Genomic DNA, 16,777 nt, shown 5'->3' with positions numbered 1-16,777 from the left:
AAGAAGGTGGGTGGCCACGGAGAGTTCATAGCCTTACAGTTTGACAGAACTCAACCATAAGACCTGGGTGTCCAAATGAGGTCCCATTCATACTACACAATTATAGCACTATTATTCCTCTTTAATTGCCATGGTTCCATTAAATGGCAATTAAATAGAATTCTCAATCAGAACATTCTAGTTCCATTCTTTGGAATCCATTCCCAGGATTCCATACAATGGAACCAGGGATGAAATGAACATTTAAAAATATGTGAAAATGGGTACTCCCCCCACAAAAAAACCCCATATACTTTTTGAGTATAGAGAAACCCTAATAAGAAGACTTCTGCACTGTCAAGACTACTACAGAAGATGGCTAAGAACCAAAGAACTGGGAAGGATGATGCGAGAAAGTTGCCATGTAGCATGGGGGTAGGAATGGCTTGCTGTTAAGGAAAATTTATATCCCTGTTGTTCTTATCAAACTACCGTATATACTTAAGTATAAGTTGATCTGATGTATTAGTCAATGGCAGGTTTTGGGGCCACAATTATGAATTTGGATGTGAACGATTGATAACTCAAGGGTCATTCAGCATAGAGGGGAAAAGGACCGGTGCTGCTTCAGATATTTAAAAAGGCCAGAAGCAGCATCATGGTTGAGATTTACTTCATTTCTAGGTTTGTTGTGCAGCCACATTGGCTTTTTCAAATGTTTCCCAGTTTTTTCTTCTTCTATAGGATTGCTTATAATTGGCTTTTTAAAACTACTTCTTAAAAAACTTCCATCCTTTCTATGAAATCCCTTACTTGTTGAAAAGAAGTTACTTTCTACACGGGGAAAGGACCAGTGCTGCTTCAGATACTCAAAAAGGCCAGAAGCAGCATCAAGGTGGAAAAGCAAAGGGAGGTTTTGCTTCTTTTGGGTTCTCTTAGGACAGACAAAGCTCTTGCCTTTTACTACTCCACATAAAGAAGGGCATGCTTCCTTTTTTATAAGAGTTAAAGTACAGTACTTACATATTGCATAAGTTGATCCAGGTTTCTGACTAACATTTCTAGACTTATACATGAGTATAGAAAATAGTTTCATACTTCTCTGGATATTGACAAAGTGCATGGAACATTTACTGTGATCATTTCTGTCATTCTAAGACAGTAGAGTCTCACTTATCCAACATAAATGGGCCGGCAGAACGTTGGATAAGCGAAAATGTTGGATAATAAGGAGGGATTAAAGAAAAGCCTATGAATCGTCAAATTACGTTATGATTTTACAAATTCAGCAGCAAAACATCAAATTTTACAACAAATCGACAGAAAAAGCAGTTCAATACACTGTAACGTTATGTAGTAATTACTGTATTTACAAATTTAGCACCAAAACATCACAGTGTATTGAAAACATTGACTACAAAAACATTGGCTACTAACAAATTGACTACAAATAAAGATAGAATTGCATAAAATGAACTTATAGAAACAACATTGTTGGAAACTAAATGCGTAAAATGTTCAGTCCTTGCTGCCTAGAGAAACAGCTGTGGATCCAGGCAGGAGGCAGACTGTGTTGGATAATCCAGAATGTTGGATAAGCGAATGTTGGATAAGTGAGACTCTACTGTATTCTTAATTTAGTTATCTCAGTAAGAAATCTATTTACTATATAAACTTGTGTTTACCTTGACCTCATATATAAATTGAGAACAGGTTTTGGGGCCAAAACTATGGATTTTGAGATGACACATAAATAAGTTGAGCACCAATGCTGTCTCAGGAGGCCAGGGTCAGTCCTTTTTTTTAGATTCTCCTGGGATAGACTAAGCATTTCACCAGTTCACCTTTTCACTGGTGAAAGAGAAGAAGGGAGGAGTCCTTTCTTGATAAGAATTAAGGTATAGTACTCACACTGATCTGTGAATCAACTGACCCAATTTTTTTGCATGGTTCATTTTTGTTGGGCTTATATATGGGTATATAGAATCATCTTTCAATAATAAGCCCGTTGCTTTTTCCCAACATTATTAATCAATTACACCTTACTGCCTTTTTACTGTACCACAGGAAGTAGTGATGCATTTTGACAAGGATTTTCTATTTATAATACTACATTGACTGCAATATATATATAATCATGTCAGAAGCAACTTCAGAACATACTACAAGTCGCTTCTGGTGTGAGAATTGGCCATCTATTGAGGCGCTGCCCAGAGGACGTCTGGATGTGTTACTATTCTGCTGGGAGGCTTATCTCACATCCCCACAAACTAGTGCTGACAGACAGGAACTCATGCCATCTCATGAGTTTGAACTGGCAACCTTCAAGTCAGCAACCCAACCTTCAGGTCAGCAGTTGAGCCAGCACAAGGGTTTAACCCATTGCACCACCGTGGCTCCACTAATGCATTATATAAAGAAGAAGAAACATACTGATAGTACAAAATGGGATTATTAAGCCTTTACAGATTTGGCATCTCATATTGTAAAAACAATAGTTTACATGTTCCTCCTACACAAAGATTAAACAGAGATTAAAAAATAAACAACTGTAGGTCTTCCCTAAAGAGACACCAGTAAGCATATTACCTGAACTTCCTCGAAAACTGAAACCTGCTCCTCGTTATTCAATGTTGTTAAATGCTTTTGGAGTTCTAGTTTAGTTTTAGAAGGATGCATCCCTAGGAAGTAAGCAAGTAAATTTATAGTAAAGAAAAAACAAGATAAAAAGATTAAATGAGAGCAAGTAGGGTACATTTTGATACCCAAATTGCCTTATCAATCCATAAATTGTCTAGGGTGACAGGTATTCTACTCAGTGCATTTGATTAAAAGAGAGCGCAGTGTGGCAGTTTCTTCTATTATCATCCTCATGAAGTTAAGATGCAAAAATGCTCTGATAGCTGTGAATTATCATAATGAGAGAGCAGCCACGATCTTGAGGGCTCAGTTTATGGAAGATAAGAAGACTCTTTTTCCTGGTGAGTTTGTGGAGCCAAGAGTACCATTAAGATAATTTTAACTGTAATAAAGAGAGCTGTGTTGACACAGGCACAATGAAGACAGTTCTCCACCCAATGCTTCAAGGCAGACACCCTTCACCTTTACCCAGCGACTTTACAGTGAAAAATATTTTTCTTCATGCATAACATTTCATACTAGGCTTGTGAAATCTGGGTAAACTGCGATCAATTTTGGTGTCCCAGATTTCAGTGAGGGCCCTGACCTATTTTGGGGGCATCCTGAATTCAGGAGGACAGAAATCTGTTTTTGATTCGAGTAGCTGAAACATTAGTTTTCTATCCAGCCCATTTGGGAGGGGGGGCTTCCCAGGCTCCACTTCCTATCATTATAGGTATCATTTGTCCTTATATTCTTCATTAAGACCTGGATTAAAAGCATCAGAGTTAAGCTACCAATTCTTTCCCTTTCTTGTCTGTAGGATTTCATGCTCCATTACAGCTGTTTTTACTCTAGAGGACACAGGTGCTGCAGGCATTCACGGTACTCTCCAAGGCATTTTAAAGAGGTTTCCCCATTTCCCAGGGAAGGAAGAGCTATCCTACACTGGGCTTCCTTTAAAAATCCCTCTCATTTCTATTGATTTGCAGGCCCTGAAGTGTAGTGTCTTTTCCCTGCTTAAGCTTTTCCTTCTAGTGACTGCCTCCCTCTCACACTCCATCTGTAACCAAATGCAGCCGGTTTTCGACAGCCACTGTCCTGTTGCGCCTGAAAAGAACATGGAAGCTGAGCCCTTGCTGTTATGGTTAGCCAAACAAGCCGGGCCAGCTGGGTTAGCCAAAGGGAACTGGCCAAATTGAATATGTGCATATTCAATTTCATACATAGTATTTCATACTAAGTGGGGCCCTCTACTCGTTGATTTCTTTTTATAGTTTCCCCACTCACCATGTATATGCACACAGCGAGAAGAACTATGTCCAATGTACTTTCCCCAATATTTTGCATCTTAAATTTATTCGTGCTTGTGCACTTAAGACTACCCTCTAAACTTCAAATGAGCTTTCTTCCAAGTTTTGACCTCATAATCATGCTTGTCCAGTTAGGACTTTCCTCTGAATTTCTAATGCTTTTCAAGAAATAGAACTGTTTTAAATAGAAATGGTTTAATAAAGGGCTTTATCCCTCGCCTATACACTTAGAAATAACTTATTTGTTTCTTTTTAAATAAAGAAACGTGTCACACTATATACTTCCTACCTTCTATTTTTTCACAGAGTTTATGAAGGCTCTGCATGGGACACTTGTCACAGAATTGGAGTTGTGCTTTGGGATTTTGTTGGATAGCAGCTACTGTAAATGCCTGCTTCAACGTCATCATGATTTCATCAACCTGGATGAAAAGAAAGTTTAGGTTTAAAGCAAGTATATACTTTTCTGATATAAACCAGAAGGGGTTATTTCTTTTCATGTGTTCTCTCCTTGGGCTTATTGCTGTTCAGAAAACAAAACTAAAAGTGATGTTGACGTCACTTCTGGTTTAATATTCAGTCAATTTGGTAATTTGGGGTAGGGGGTCAGCTGTAGCAGTTTTGAGAAGTTTTGCACCATTCAGGCATGTATGTGAAAAATTACCTGAAAAAATAAAAAACACTTTGGGAGGCTGGAGGACTACAGAGGCTACAAAAAGCATCTGTTGTGGTCTAAGAGTCGCACTTTCCCTACTACTGTTATATAGACATCCAGGAACTTCAGGATGTTTCCCCATGCTCCTTCTATTTCTTCTTCATTCACAACTTTCAATGGCACTGAAGGGAAGGGAATTGTCTAAGTGCCTATTTCTACAATTTTGCGGAGTTTCCTAAGGGACTTTGTGCATGGGTTCCACAGTTTGGAAACACTAAAACTGCATGTGACACCCTGCAACTGACATTCTGTTTATTAGAGCAGGTTGGCATGAGGAAAGATGTCATTGGGTGGCTTGTGGGATATCTGGTATCAAGAGATGCCCTGTATCCAACAGCTGTTGCCCCCATTTCCTCCCAACAATGCATGTCTGTGGGGGAGTAAGCAGATGGCATCAATAATGGCTTACCCAGTATTGCTGTACGCTGCCCTTGTTTTATAATTTGGCTTTCCAAAGCACGTTAGATAATGTCTTCAATATCTTGCTGAAAGGGTTCTTTCACTTCATTGTTATGAATATTCATGGACCATCTTAGGAACATGACAAATGGACTACTGAGTGAGTGCTAAATCAACTGTCAGCCCAAAAACATTATGGTGGTATCAGCTTGCTGATTTGCTTTGTCATTTTTATCTGCTTGTTTTGATGGAATATATCACATCACTGTTTATTGTGCCTGCTCTTGCCATTCCCCATTTGCAAATATTAGTGATAAATTGAGGTTAGTAATAATACAAGTAATGTTTTAACATGGGATCCTAATATCTTCCTGAAGTCTCATGGTTAGGGAGTCTGACTGAGCAAAAGAAAAAAAGATCCCTTTTCTCACATGATGGGAACCTTTTTTTACCATATTCTCTATGAAGCAAGCTAGTTGAGTAGTGTGGAATGAAAGCCAAAAGTTGGTAAATTCATTACTCCTCCTTCCTTGCTCTTCCTCCACTTCCCCCTCAATTTTCTCTTTCTCATCCACACCTCCTTGCTCTCTTCCCCCGTCTGAAGAAAGGACAAATCACTCCAACAGAAGGCTTGTGGGATTAGGCTAAAAGGCTACAAGATTTCAGTCTAAGGACTACATGCAAGCATACGGCTACATGTTGCCCACTGGAGAAATCTCACCATGCCAAAATAATCATTCAGATTGGTTTACTTTTCATTTTAAAATAACAACATAAGATAATCTTTCATCCTTAGGAACAATGCTTCATCATTTTTACACACTATTGTAAGAAGTTCTATTGCCTTTGGTTGCCCATAGTGCTTATACTTTATGTAGGCGTGTGGGCTAGTAAAATCTTCTCATAATCTGTCATGAATGTTCTCCAAAAGTCTTACCAGGGCTTCATCTGTACACTGAAACACGTAACAGACAAAATAGAACCCTCTATTTTCTGAAGACTCTCTGCAGATAAAACCGAAATGGTCCACATGCCTGATTCCCTGCAATAAATGTATACATTCACAAATGATTTGAAACGTTTTTAAATGGTCTTCAAATTTGGAATCAGTAGTAAGAGACAAATATTAATGACTAAGGAGGTAAATAAACTAATTTCTCTATTTTAATATTCAGTAAAGTTGTTACGAGTTTAATTTTTACCTACAATGCAAGAGTTCTTACAATGTACACAAATGTATGTTGAATGTAAAGCTGTTTTAGGGAAATCTGGCTTTACGATTAATGACTCCACTGGGAAAAAGAAGAGGAAAGCAAAAGAGAATGAATATCTCACAGCACTGCCAATATTCACTATGGAAACAGATTTTGTGGCTGGCCTCTGAAGAAAGATGTATAGTGGATGGCTTTTTTTTTTCTCAAGAGGCTATGAATGACAACCTATGTCCTGTTTTCTTCCAATATCACTAGTTAAGCAATTAAATTGACTGAGAGAGGGAGTTGGGTCATTACATTTGGAATTTGTTTCCTGTTGGTCTGAGAAAGACAGAGTTTGACCTTAAGGGCAAGTTACTAAGTGCTGACTCAAGAGAGTTCTTTTTGTTGACAATGGAAGAGGTCTTAAAGAAGGTACATTTACTGGCTGAGAATTTTTCTTGAGAAAATACATTTCTGCCATTTTTGTCCACTCATTTTACAGTCCCATTTGTAATCCCAGTTTGCTTTCCTTCAAAGTATACTGGGATTTCTATGGACCATGATTATCTATCTACCCCCACCATTTGAACATCCTGGGGAAAAAAACTAGATAGCTGAAAACATGTACTCATAAAATTCACTCCACGTTGAACTTTGCACAGTAATGACATTTGATCCTGTCATATACTGACTTCAGAAAACACAATGGTATAGGGTGTGAACTGTTTCTGGAATCTACAAGGAGGTATATGTGTTTAAACATTAAGAAAATTATTTCTTTCAGTCTGAAATTAAACAGTCAATGATGCAGTTTTTAAAAAATGAATACAAACTCTACAGCCCACAGACTTTCTTCACCCCTTTATGTTTGCTTTCACTTTATCAAAGGTTTTATTTTACATTACATTTGAGAAACCTATGGCAGTGTAACAAATATGACATAAAAATATTGGTACCTGAGAACAAAAGGAAATTTCCTTAAAGCTTTTTTCAATAACTACTTTTTTGGTGTCAGGACTAATGATGTAAACTTCAGACTGGCCGATCTGAAAAGAATAAAGAGACAATTAATCAATTGCTTTCCAAAATAGCCTAGAAACTGTTGTAGATCAGCCTGAGACTGATGGGTTCAATGAAGTTTTTGGGGGATTGCCTATGGGATTTCTGGGGGCACAAAATGGTAAAGATTTAAGTCAAGGGAATGATGTTTCCTTCAGTGATAAAGCTGACTGGGAAAGTGCAAGCCTTCAAGGTCGGCCTGAGACATTAGATAAGGAATAGTCAAGTGGAGAATTAAGTGATACAGAAGGCTCCCAGGAAAAAACACCTGGACATAGGGAAATCAACACAGGCCTTCATTTACAGATCAGAGCAGACAATAAACATCGTGGGAAAGATGGGGAGAGATTTCAGGGGAGATGTTGGATAAGTGAGAAACTACTGTAATTAGAAATGCTAGTGTCTGCTTAAAAAGCATTTGCTCTGCCACTAAAGAGGTGAGCAAATCATGCAGATCTCCAGATGTTATTGGATTACGACTCCGAGCAGTCCTGGGCATCATGGCCAATGATGAAGAAGACTTGGAGTTGCAAGACAACACCACTGGGAGGCTATAATCCCAACCTATACATCAGTGGTTCTCAACTAGATGTTTTTACCTTCAGCTCCCAGAAATCCTAACAGCTGGTAAACTGGCTGGGATTTCTGGGATCTGTAGATAAAAACACCTGGGGACCCACAGGTTGAGAACCACTGCTCTACATCAACCTATGACACCCTTTTACTACATAATCACTCCTTGGTCACTTCATAGGAGAAGGAACTCTGAATAGTTATCTTTTTGCATGTGTACATCATTACTAATTGATTGAGTCAAGCAACAGCATTTATAAAAAGCAATAAAGCAATGCTATTATTTCTTACCAAGTATCATTTAGCATTACAGGGAGTATATGACTGCTCCATGCACTATACTTTTCAATTACACAAACAGTTTTAAGTATGATCTTAATTTATCCTATAAGAATGAAATGACAGAGTTAAACAGATATCTGTCTTGAAATATGTCATATATGTGCTACCTAGCAACATTTATTCAGGAACTTTGGCCTGGAACAGCAGATTAAGGCTATCACTCTGAAACTGTTCAGTTCAAGGTATCCCCAAAAGAAACCAAGCTACCATGGAAGGAGGTATTAAAGAAGGCTGCTGAATCTTTAAACGTTACCTCATTGTTGAAGCAGAAGGAAGCACAATCAGTCTTATCCTGTGTCACATGAATTTAATTGAAGTGTCTTGATAAGTATTAACTACATTAAGGACTTGCATAGGGTCAAATATTTTCAAGACTGACACATTACCAGAACGTTGGCACCTTAAATTGACATCCAAAGCTGTTCTACACATGAAACGGCTTGCACATGGTGGAATCAAAGTGGAATTCAAAATGCCATGATGAGGTACAAAAAAGCGTGGCATCACAGTTTGAGCATTAAACTATAATTCTGGAGACCAGGGTTCAATTCTCTGCTTGGACACAGAAACACACTGAATGACCTTGGGTGAGTCACAAACTCTAAGCTCCCCAAACCCATGATGAGGTAGCTTTAGGGATGCTATAAGTCATAAATGCTATGAAGTCATGCAACAATACAAAGCACCAGTATAAGAATTAGAGTCATATAGAAATACCCATTATGGGTTGTAGGCTTTAAACATTTTCACAGAAAATGTGACCTGGATTAATCCAGAAGTGAACAATACTTATATTCAAAAAACAAGAGGCGACAGAGTATAGGCTGCTATGGAAGTCCTGCTAGCTGCCCACTTGATTTTAAGGCCTTAGCAATGAGGGAAGTACAAGTTCATCAAAGGTTCAGTAAAGAAAGTACTTTTTAAAATTACTTCATATCCATTTCCTTAAAGAAAAGGGAACACATCACTGATGGAAAGTTGCTAAATATGAAGACTAAAGGCAGTATTCAGTGGACAAGTCTGGATGGTCAAAAGACAAAATTCAGTATATATGAGAGACTAGCTGTGCCCGGCCACGCGTTGCTGTGGCATTGTCTGGTGGTGTCTGTATTTTATAGGCAGTGTGGAAGAGGCCTAAGTGAGGCCAAACTTTGCCTGTCCCCTGGGCTGAGTGGGTTGCTAGAAGACCAAGTGGGCAGAGCTTAGCCTTCTAACTGGCAGCAATTGGAAAAAAAACAATTATTCCTCTCCCTCTAATTAGGATTTTATTTTTATTTTATTTTTTGTTGTATCAACCTAGAGGCATAGATGAGGGGTTGTGCTGTCAATTTTTGAGGTTGTGCGGTGTTTAGTTTTGTTGTTTTGTCGGTCGCCAGGATTCCATCACTCTTTTATATATATATAGATGGTAATCTACACACACACACACAATAATATGCATATATATCACCACAGGAACAGTCTTACTGGTGGGATTTTAATCAAACCTCTGTCAAAAGATGGCTTGCACTGATACATCGTAGCCCCAGGAAAAATGGGACTCATTGGAGGAAAGAACTGAAGTGTGATTTTTTATGTGCTCATAAATTGCACTACTTTTGTACTTTCTTTATGTACATATTTATATTATATATTTATTTACTGAATATCCTACTGGAGAAGTAAAAACTAACTGAACTAGTATAAAAATCTGACAGAATTAACTAACACACCATCTGTCATCCATTTTTCAAAAATTAATTTGAATGATATTAACAAGGCCAAACAAACAAGGAATGCTTCAGTTAACTACCACTTCCCATTTTGTCCAAAAAGGAAAAGCATGACTATTAAGGGAGTGTCATGGTTTTAAATCCTACTTTGTTCCACAACCAGTGGACATGATGAATAGATAACGTAAGATGAACCATCATCATAGGTTATCACTCACGGCCGAATATGATTGCCTTTCCAAGTGCAGAGTTTTGGTGGAGGGTCTGCAGGTGAGTGCAGGGACCTATGAATAGGCTGCTTATGGAAGTTTTAAAAGTAAATAAACTAAATCTACTCTGGCTTTGTGTTCTATGGTATAGAAGGTTATTATTAATGGTTACATATTAATTTATTGCAAGTGTCCCAGAAACAGAAAATAGATAGGACATAAATGTTTTGAAATAAATATTGTATTTCTACAGTTCTAAGACACTTTTTCCTATATAAACATCTTTAAAAATGGGATGCATCTTAAAATTGCAGGTTTATCTTATGTATCTTATTACCAAAAGGTTGGCAGTTCGAATCTGGGGAGAGGAGTGAGCTCCCACTGTTAGCCCCAGCTTCTGCTAACCTAGCAGTTCAAAAACATGCAAATATGAGTAGATCAACAGGTACCCCTCAGGCGGGATGATAACAGTGCTTAATGCAGTTATGCCAGCCACATGACCATGGAGGTGTCTATAGACAACACCGGCTCTTTGGCGTAGAAATGGAGATGAGCACCAAACCCCAGAGTTGGACATGACTAGACTTAATGCCAGGGGAAAACCTTTACCTTTACCTATCTTATGTATTTTTGTTGTTGGTGGTGGTTGAAATTTGAGTATGACTTACAATCAATGGCATATTACGATGGAAGAAATAGGTAAAAGAAAAACAGTTAAGAGAAGACTTTCTAATTCCTTCACTTGTACAAAATGAATAAGCAAAGACTCTGTACAAATGATCCAATGTATGATTGTCTAAATGTGTCTAGCATATACTTATGTAATACTGTGCTTCAAAAGAACTGCTTATTAGCACAATTTTGTAATTTTTTCACAAGTAATTAGGGATAACTGTGAAACCAATGCATCACCAAAAGTTATGTTCCACTAATAGTTTGTTACATAATTTTCCTATTTTATTGTTATTATGCGTATTCCCCACTTAATGGCAAGATTGGGCAAGATTTATTGACAGAGCGTTTGCTATGGGCTTTCTCTCAGGATGAGGTAGAGTGTGACTTGTTCAGTCCTAGTCTGACACTCAAACTGCTACACCATGTTGGTTCACTTTCTACAGTGTTAATTACAAATTGGATTATTACTATTTAAATCAGTAGTTCCCAACCTTTTTTTTTTAACCAGGAACCACTTTGACCAGGGATCACTCTCCAACATTAATACCAAAATGGTTATGATTCAGTTTTTGGTAAACTGGTTTGGTTTGGTTATTTAGGTGCCGATTCAGAAAATTGCATTAGATAGACCATATCAGCTCTAGTTTCTGATAAAGAACATATTCCATCCAGTAGTCGCCATCTGCTCACCCACAGAAACCTATATTTAATATTCTAGAGCTGATGTGGTCTATCCAATGCAATTTTCTGAATCAGCACCCCAAATAACTCCAGGAAAGGGCTAAAAACAAAGACAACAAGATGCCCCCACTTCCAGGTGCCACATGGAACGGCTCTGCTCAGAGGGAGGGAGGGAGGGAGGAGGAGAAGCAGCAGTCAGGAGGCTTGTTGTCATGCTTTTTGTTGGGTAGTCAGCCACTCCCTTCCCGACATCCCCATTGCCTTGGCACTATAAGAGGGTTTCACAAGAACAGGCGTTCTTGTTGTAACTGTGAGGCTGCGGACCATATTTTAGTTCTTGGGGATCACTGGTGGTCCATGGACCACAGGTTGGGAACCATTGATTTAAATTGTAGTTTCTCATGAGGCCTAAACAATTAGTGAACATCTGGTTGATTCCAGGCCAACATCCACATACGATCATCTGCCAGGGACAAAATAAACTTCCTGCTTATGCTTCCTGAGATAGATAGATGGATTGATAGATATGTGGCATTAATTAGTTGCAGTAGTTTAGTTGGTAGGGATACCCAGACATTTTAGATATACATTTCTATACACCTGCTTGTAGAGTTGAAAACTTCTAGCAAAAACAATTGTTTTACCGTGAACAACATAATCCGGTTCCCCGCAATATCTGTAGGCTGGACATTTTGCCCTTGGATAAATTGACTCTTTAAGTTCAGAGCAACATCATCATCAAAGGATCTGACAAAACTGTGACTTCTTGAGCTCTCAGCTTGCAAATCTTTTTTGAAAGCAAGAGAACGTAATCCAGGCTGAGAGTAGGATTTCCTCATTGGCCTCTTCTCCTGTTCTTCATTAACCAAGGGTTGGAAGACAGATCGGAATTTACCACTTATGGAAAATCCTCCAGAGTGGTTGGCTGTTTCATGTTGTTGGGAAAATGAATCAGAGTCCAATTTTTTAGTGTCACTAACATCATTAAATTTTTCAATACATTCATCTATGAGTGCCGGGGGTGCATTTTTGTGTGCTACTGTTACTCGGCCGCAGAACAGCACTTCAAACTTTTTGCTGAAAGGATCTTCAACATCTGAAAGGTTATTCTGAAAGTCTTCTTGACGTGCAATCTTCCCAGCTTGTCGGATGGTGCTTATAATCTCAGGCACCTATAAAAAGAGAATGATAAATCAGAGCTTGTACAAGGAAGAATAAAAATGAAGAGAATTGATAGAGTAAAATGCTGTCTGAATTCTGAAACCTTTCAGAATGTGAGATGCACACTGCCTGCACAAGCATTTTGATCACAAACATCAAGGAAGGAAGATATGTGTAATCTGACAACATATATTACAGTCAGAATTTTCATATTATAACAACTTTCCATGAGGTTGAGATACAAAAGTCATCCCGAAATAGATGGGATGGTAATGAGGGGACCCTTTTGGCCACTATTTGATGTGATGTGAAGTTCTTTGTGCATATGTAAGGTTCTCTTGTGTTTACTTATATATACACACACAAATCCTGATGAGGAGTATTTATGTACCATTCAAGGCATACGTGAGATAAAAGCATTATCTTTAAGATTATCTTTAGAGCTGCAGTGGCGCAATGGGTTAAACCCTTGTGCTGGCTGGACTGCTGATCTGACGGTTGAGTTGCTGACCTGAAGGTTGAGCGCCCGTCTGTCAGCTCTAGCTTGTGGGGACATGAGAAAAGCCACCCAGCAGGATGGTAAAACATCCAGGCGTCCCCTGGGCAACGTCTCTATAGACAACCAATTCTCTCACACCAGAAGCAACTTGCAGTATGTTCTCAAGTCGCTTCTGACACAAAAAAAATTACCTTTAAGGCAAAGGTAAATGCAAAGACAGTTCCATGCAGAAATATACACACATCCCTTTGACTTTTCCACATTTTGTTACCTTATAACAGTGGCTCCCAAACTGCGTGCCCTGGCCCAGCAGTGGACCGTGAGAATAAAAATCCAGTCTGCAAGAATGAAAATCTGATCCACAAACCTACTTCCTCTTTATTTATTTATTTTATTTCCACTCCTTTCCACAGAGCTGACCATTGCATTGGATAGTCGACATCAGCTCTAGATTATTAAATATGTTTTTTCTTTGGGCGAGCAGATGACAACTACTGGATGGCATATGTTCTGTATCAGAAACTAGAGCTGCTGTATCTATCCAATGCAATTTTCTGAATCAGCACCCCAAATAACCAAAACAAATCTAAAGTTGACCAAAAACTGATTCGTAACCCTTTTGCTACTAATGTTGGAGAGTGGTCCCTGGTCAAAGTGGGCCCTGGTCAAGTGAGTCTTGATCAAGTGGGCCCTGGTAAAAAAAGGTTGTGAACTACTGCCTTATATCCTTAAACAGAAATGGATTTATTGGGGATGTTTCATGTACAAAAGATGCTCAACACAGTGAACGTGCCAGATACTTTTGAAAATTGTGGCATAAAAATTCAAGGGGTTTAATATCTCTGTGGGCTCAATTCAAAGATAGGAGCCTCTGGTGGCCTAAGGGATAAAAGCCTCATGACTTGAAGGTTGGGTTGCTGATCTGAAAGCTGCCAGGTTCGAATCCCACCCGGGGAGAGCGCGGATGAGCTCCCTCTATCAGCTCCAGCTCCATGCGGGGTCATGAGAGAAGCCTCCCACAAGGATGGTAAAACATAAAAAAAAAATCTGGGCATCCCCTGGGCAACGTCCTTGCAGATGGCCAATTCTCTCACTCCAGAAGCAACTCCGGTTGCTCCTGACACGGAAAAAAAAAATTCAAAGATTACGTTTTCTGATTTAGGAACCAATTCTATGCAGTCCATTGGGATTGTCAGTCCAATAAAAAGTCATATGGAGACACTGCATCCCATAGTAAGATATCCTAGTTTAGAAAAGCATAACAGTAGTCTGGGATGTTCATTCAGCCACTCAAATGCCTCCAGTTTAGACATGTTACTGACAAGCCAAGTGATCACACCAGGTAGATATAGCTCATAGGCCACAAAAGTAACATCAAACTGGGGAGGGATATCATTTCAGATTCCAGACATGCTAGTCTTAGGCTACAAATTAAACATATTTTTGGCAGATTCTCTCCCTTTCTTATAACAAAAAAGTCAGATTTAATCAAATGATAGAATTAATGCATGTAAAATAGTTCAAGAAAACATTTTAGGAGCCAGATTTCTATTTTTGGATCAGAAAAAGGGGAATCCCTGAAAGCACTTTTTGGAGAAACTTTGTGTCTCTACAGGTGTATTTATTTCCTTTTTCAAAATAAAAAAAACTAGTGCCAATTTTATCCTTAATAGTAACAGAAAGGATTTACTTTATGTTTTCAGTAAAGTCATTTTAATAATGGGCACTATATCAGTAGCATTTGTCAGAGGATTGCAATAAGGAAGTGGAATGATCTCAACATGAGACAGGAAGAATGACTTCATTCTCTGAGCGCGGCATATGACTCAGGTTGCCACGCTATGGTTTGGTTGCACTTTGATCTAATGTCAAGTAGCTTTAAAAAGAAGAAAAAGAAAATAATCTGTTCTCTTCTACTCCATAAAAGGCCATGCACACTATCCAAGGCAGATAATCAAACTATTGTAAAAAAAACTATACTGCTTACATTTGTTTCAATGTAGGAGTAATTTTTTTACCCATAGTTAGCACTGTCAATGTTGCAAAATGATTTAGCATTTATTTTAGTTAAGCAAAGCTTTTTAAAAAAATAAAATTACATGAATATTTCACACCTCTGCCTTCAATTCCTCCAAATGTCTATATTGCTGAATTTCTACTAATCATCAGAACTTCTATTAAATTAAATTAATTTTGATGGCCAACTGGTTTCAAACAGAAAGCAGAAGACAGGAGAAAGAGGAGAGTATACTGCATTCTCCAAATGACAGATTTCTAAGTTAGTATTTGCTTTTATTTTAGAAATATTATTCCTCAAACATTCTGAGAAAATGGAGTATTGTGTACAATAGCAACATTTTCTCCTGATGTTTCGCCTGCATCTGTGGCTGTCATTTTCAGAGGATTTGATGGTGCAGATGCCTCTGACGATGCCAGCCACAGATGCAGGCGAAACGTTAGGAGAAAATGCTGCTAGAACACGGCCATAAAACCCGGACACCACACAACACTCCAGTGATTTTGGCCATGAAAGCCTTCGACAATACATTCTGAGAAAACTACAGTATAGTATAACTTCCTTAGCATAGAATTGATATTCGTGGTTTAATAATAATAATAATAATAATAACAACAACAACAACAACAACAACAACTTTTTAATTCTTGTTCGCCTCTCCTCATCCCCACATACTAAAAAAAATTCTCCTCTCCAAGTCCTCCAGTACAATTCTCTGGTATAACTCTGGCGCAGGCATAGTCAAAATATAGGTGTATCCATCATCCACAGTTTCAGGTATCTACAGGGGAGTCTTGGAATGTATCCACCATAGATACAGGGGCCGTACTGTATGATATATTGCATACTTTAGGGAAGCTTTCAGTTTTGGTGAAAAGATAATAATAATAATAATAATAATAATAATAATAATAATAATAATAATAATAATAAATCTTTATTTATATGCTGCTTTTCTCCCACGAAAGGACACAAAGCGGCTTCCAACATGTTAAAATACAATACAAAATCAACAGCAATTGAACACACAAATATAAGACATTATAAACAATCAAAGTAAAACATAACTAAGCATGAAAAACCATATTCAGTATTGAGCTGTCTTCCTTTAAATTTCCTAACCCTTTAGACCTGATGTGTTTGTGCGGGACTGGATCCCTCTTCTTATGAGCTGATCATTGATCATAATAAAGTGAACTTGAACTTGAACTTAACAAATCTTATTGCACTTAGCACTGCCCAGTAAGGCTTAAACCTTCTCATTTCTTTTCAAGAATGTCTTGAGAATTGTAATTTGTCTTTTCCTTCCTTCAGGCCCAGGAGATTTGCATATAGTTTTGGATGCACTTAAAATGGAAAACAAGATGTCAAGATGTATTTTTGCTTCAGAATCCAAATCATAAACAGAATTTCATTCTTAATATTACAAACTTCTTTACTTTAGGCAAATAATTCTGAACTTAAAGTTACTTCCAGATTCAGCACAGGAGCAGAGGGAGGATTTTATCATTGTGACCAAACCTACATGTAAGGGAATGCAGAAAAGACAAGGGGAACCCACAATACAAATTTATTTATTATTGATTTATTACAATATTTATATCCCGCCCTTCTCACCCAACAGGGGA

General features: G+C 38.1%; 1 protein-coding gene across 10 annotated transcripts in view; it reads right to left on the bottom strand.

Annotated features, from left to right (window-relative positions):
- tbc1d1 (TBC1 domain family member 1) overlaps positions 1–16,777 on the bottom strand; it is a 131,017-nt gene that overhangs the window by 55,216 nt on the left and 59,024 nt on the right. For all 10 annotated transcript variants that reach the window (XM_008119004.3, XM_008119002.3, XM_016996746.2 and 7 more), the window contains 5 exons: positions 12,117–12,644; positions 7,178–7,267; positions 5,963–6,067; positions 4,201–4,333; positions 2,569–2,660 (listed from right to left, as the gene is read on the bottom strand). In XM_008119004.3, coding sequence (XP_008117211.2) covers positions 2,569–2,660; positions 4,201–4,333; positions 5,963–6,067; positions 7,178–7,267; positions 12,117–12,644 — 948 coding nt within the window. The remainder of the gene's footprint in view (positions 1–2,568; positions 2,661–4,200; positions 4,334–5,962; positions 6,068–7,177; positions 7,268–12,116; positions 12,645–16,777) is intronic.

Source organism: Anolis carolinensis, chromosome 5, assembly GCF_035594765.1.
Source record: "Anolis carolinensis isolate JA03-04 chromosome 5, rAnoCar3.1.pri, whole genome shotgun sequence".
Lineage (NCBI taxonomy): Eukaryota > Metazoa > Chordata > Lepidosauria > Squamata > Dactyloidae > Anolis > Anolis carolinensis.
The sequence above is the reverse complement of the archived record's forward strand: the minus strand, read 5'-3'. Positions and strand labels throughout refer to the sequence as shown.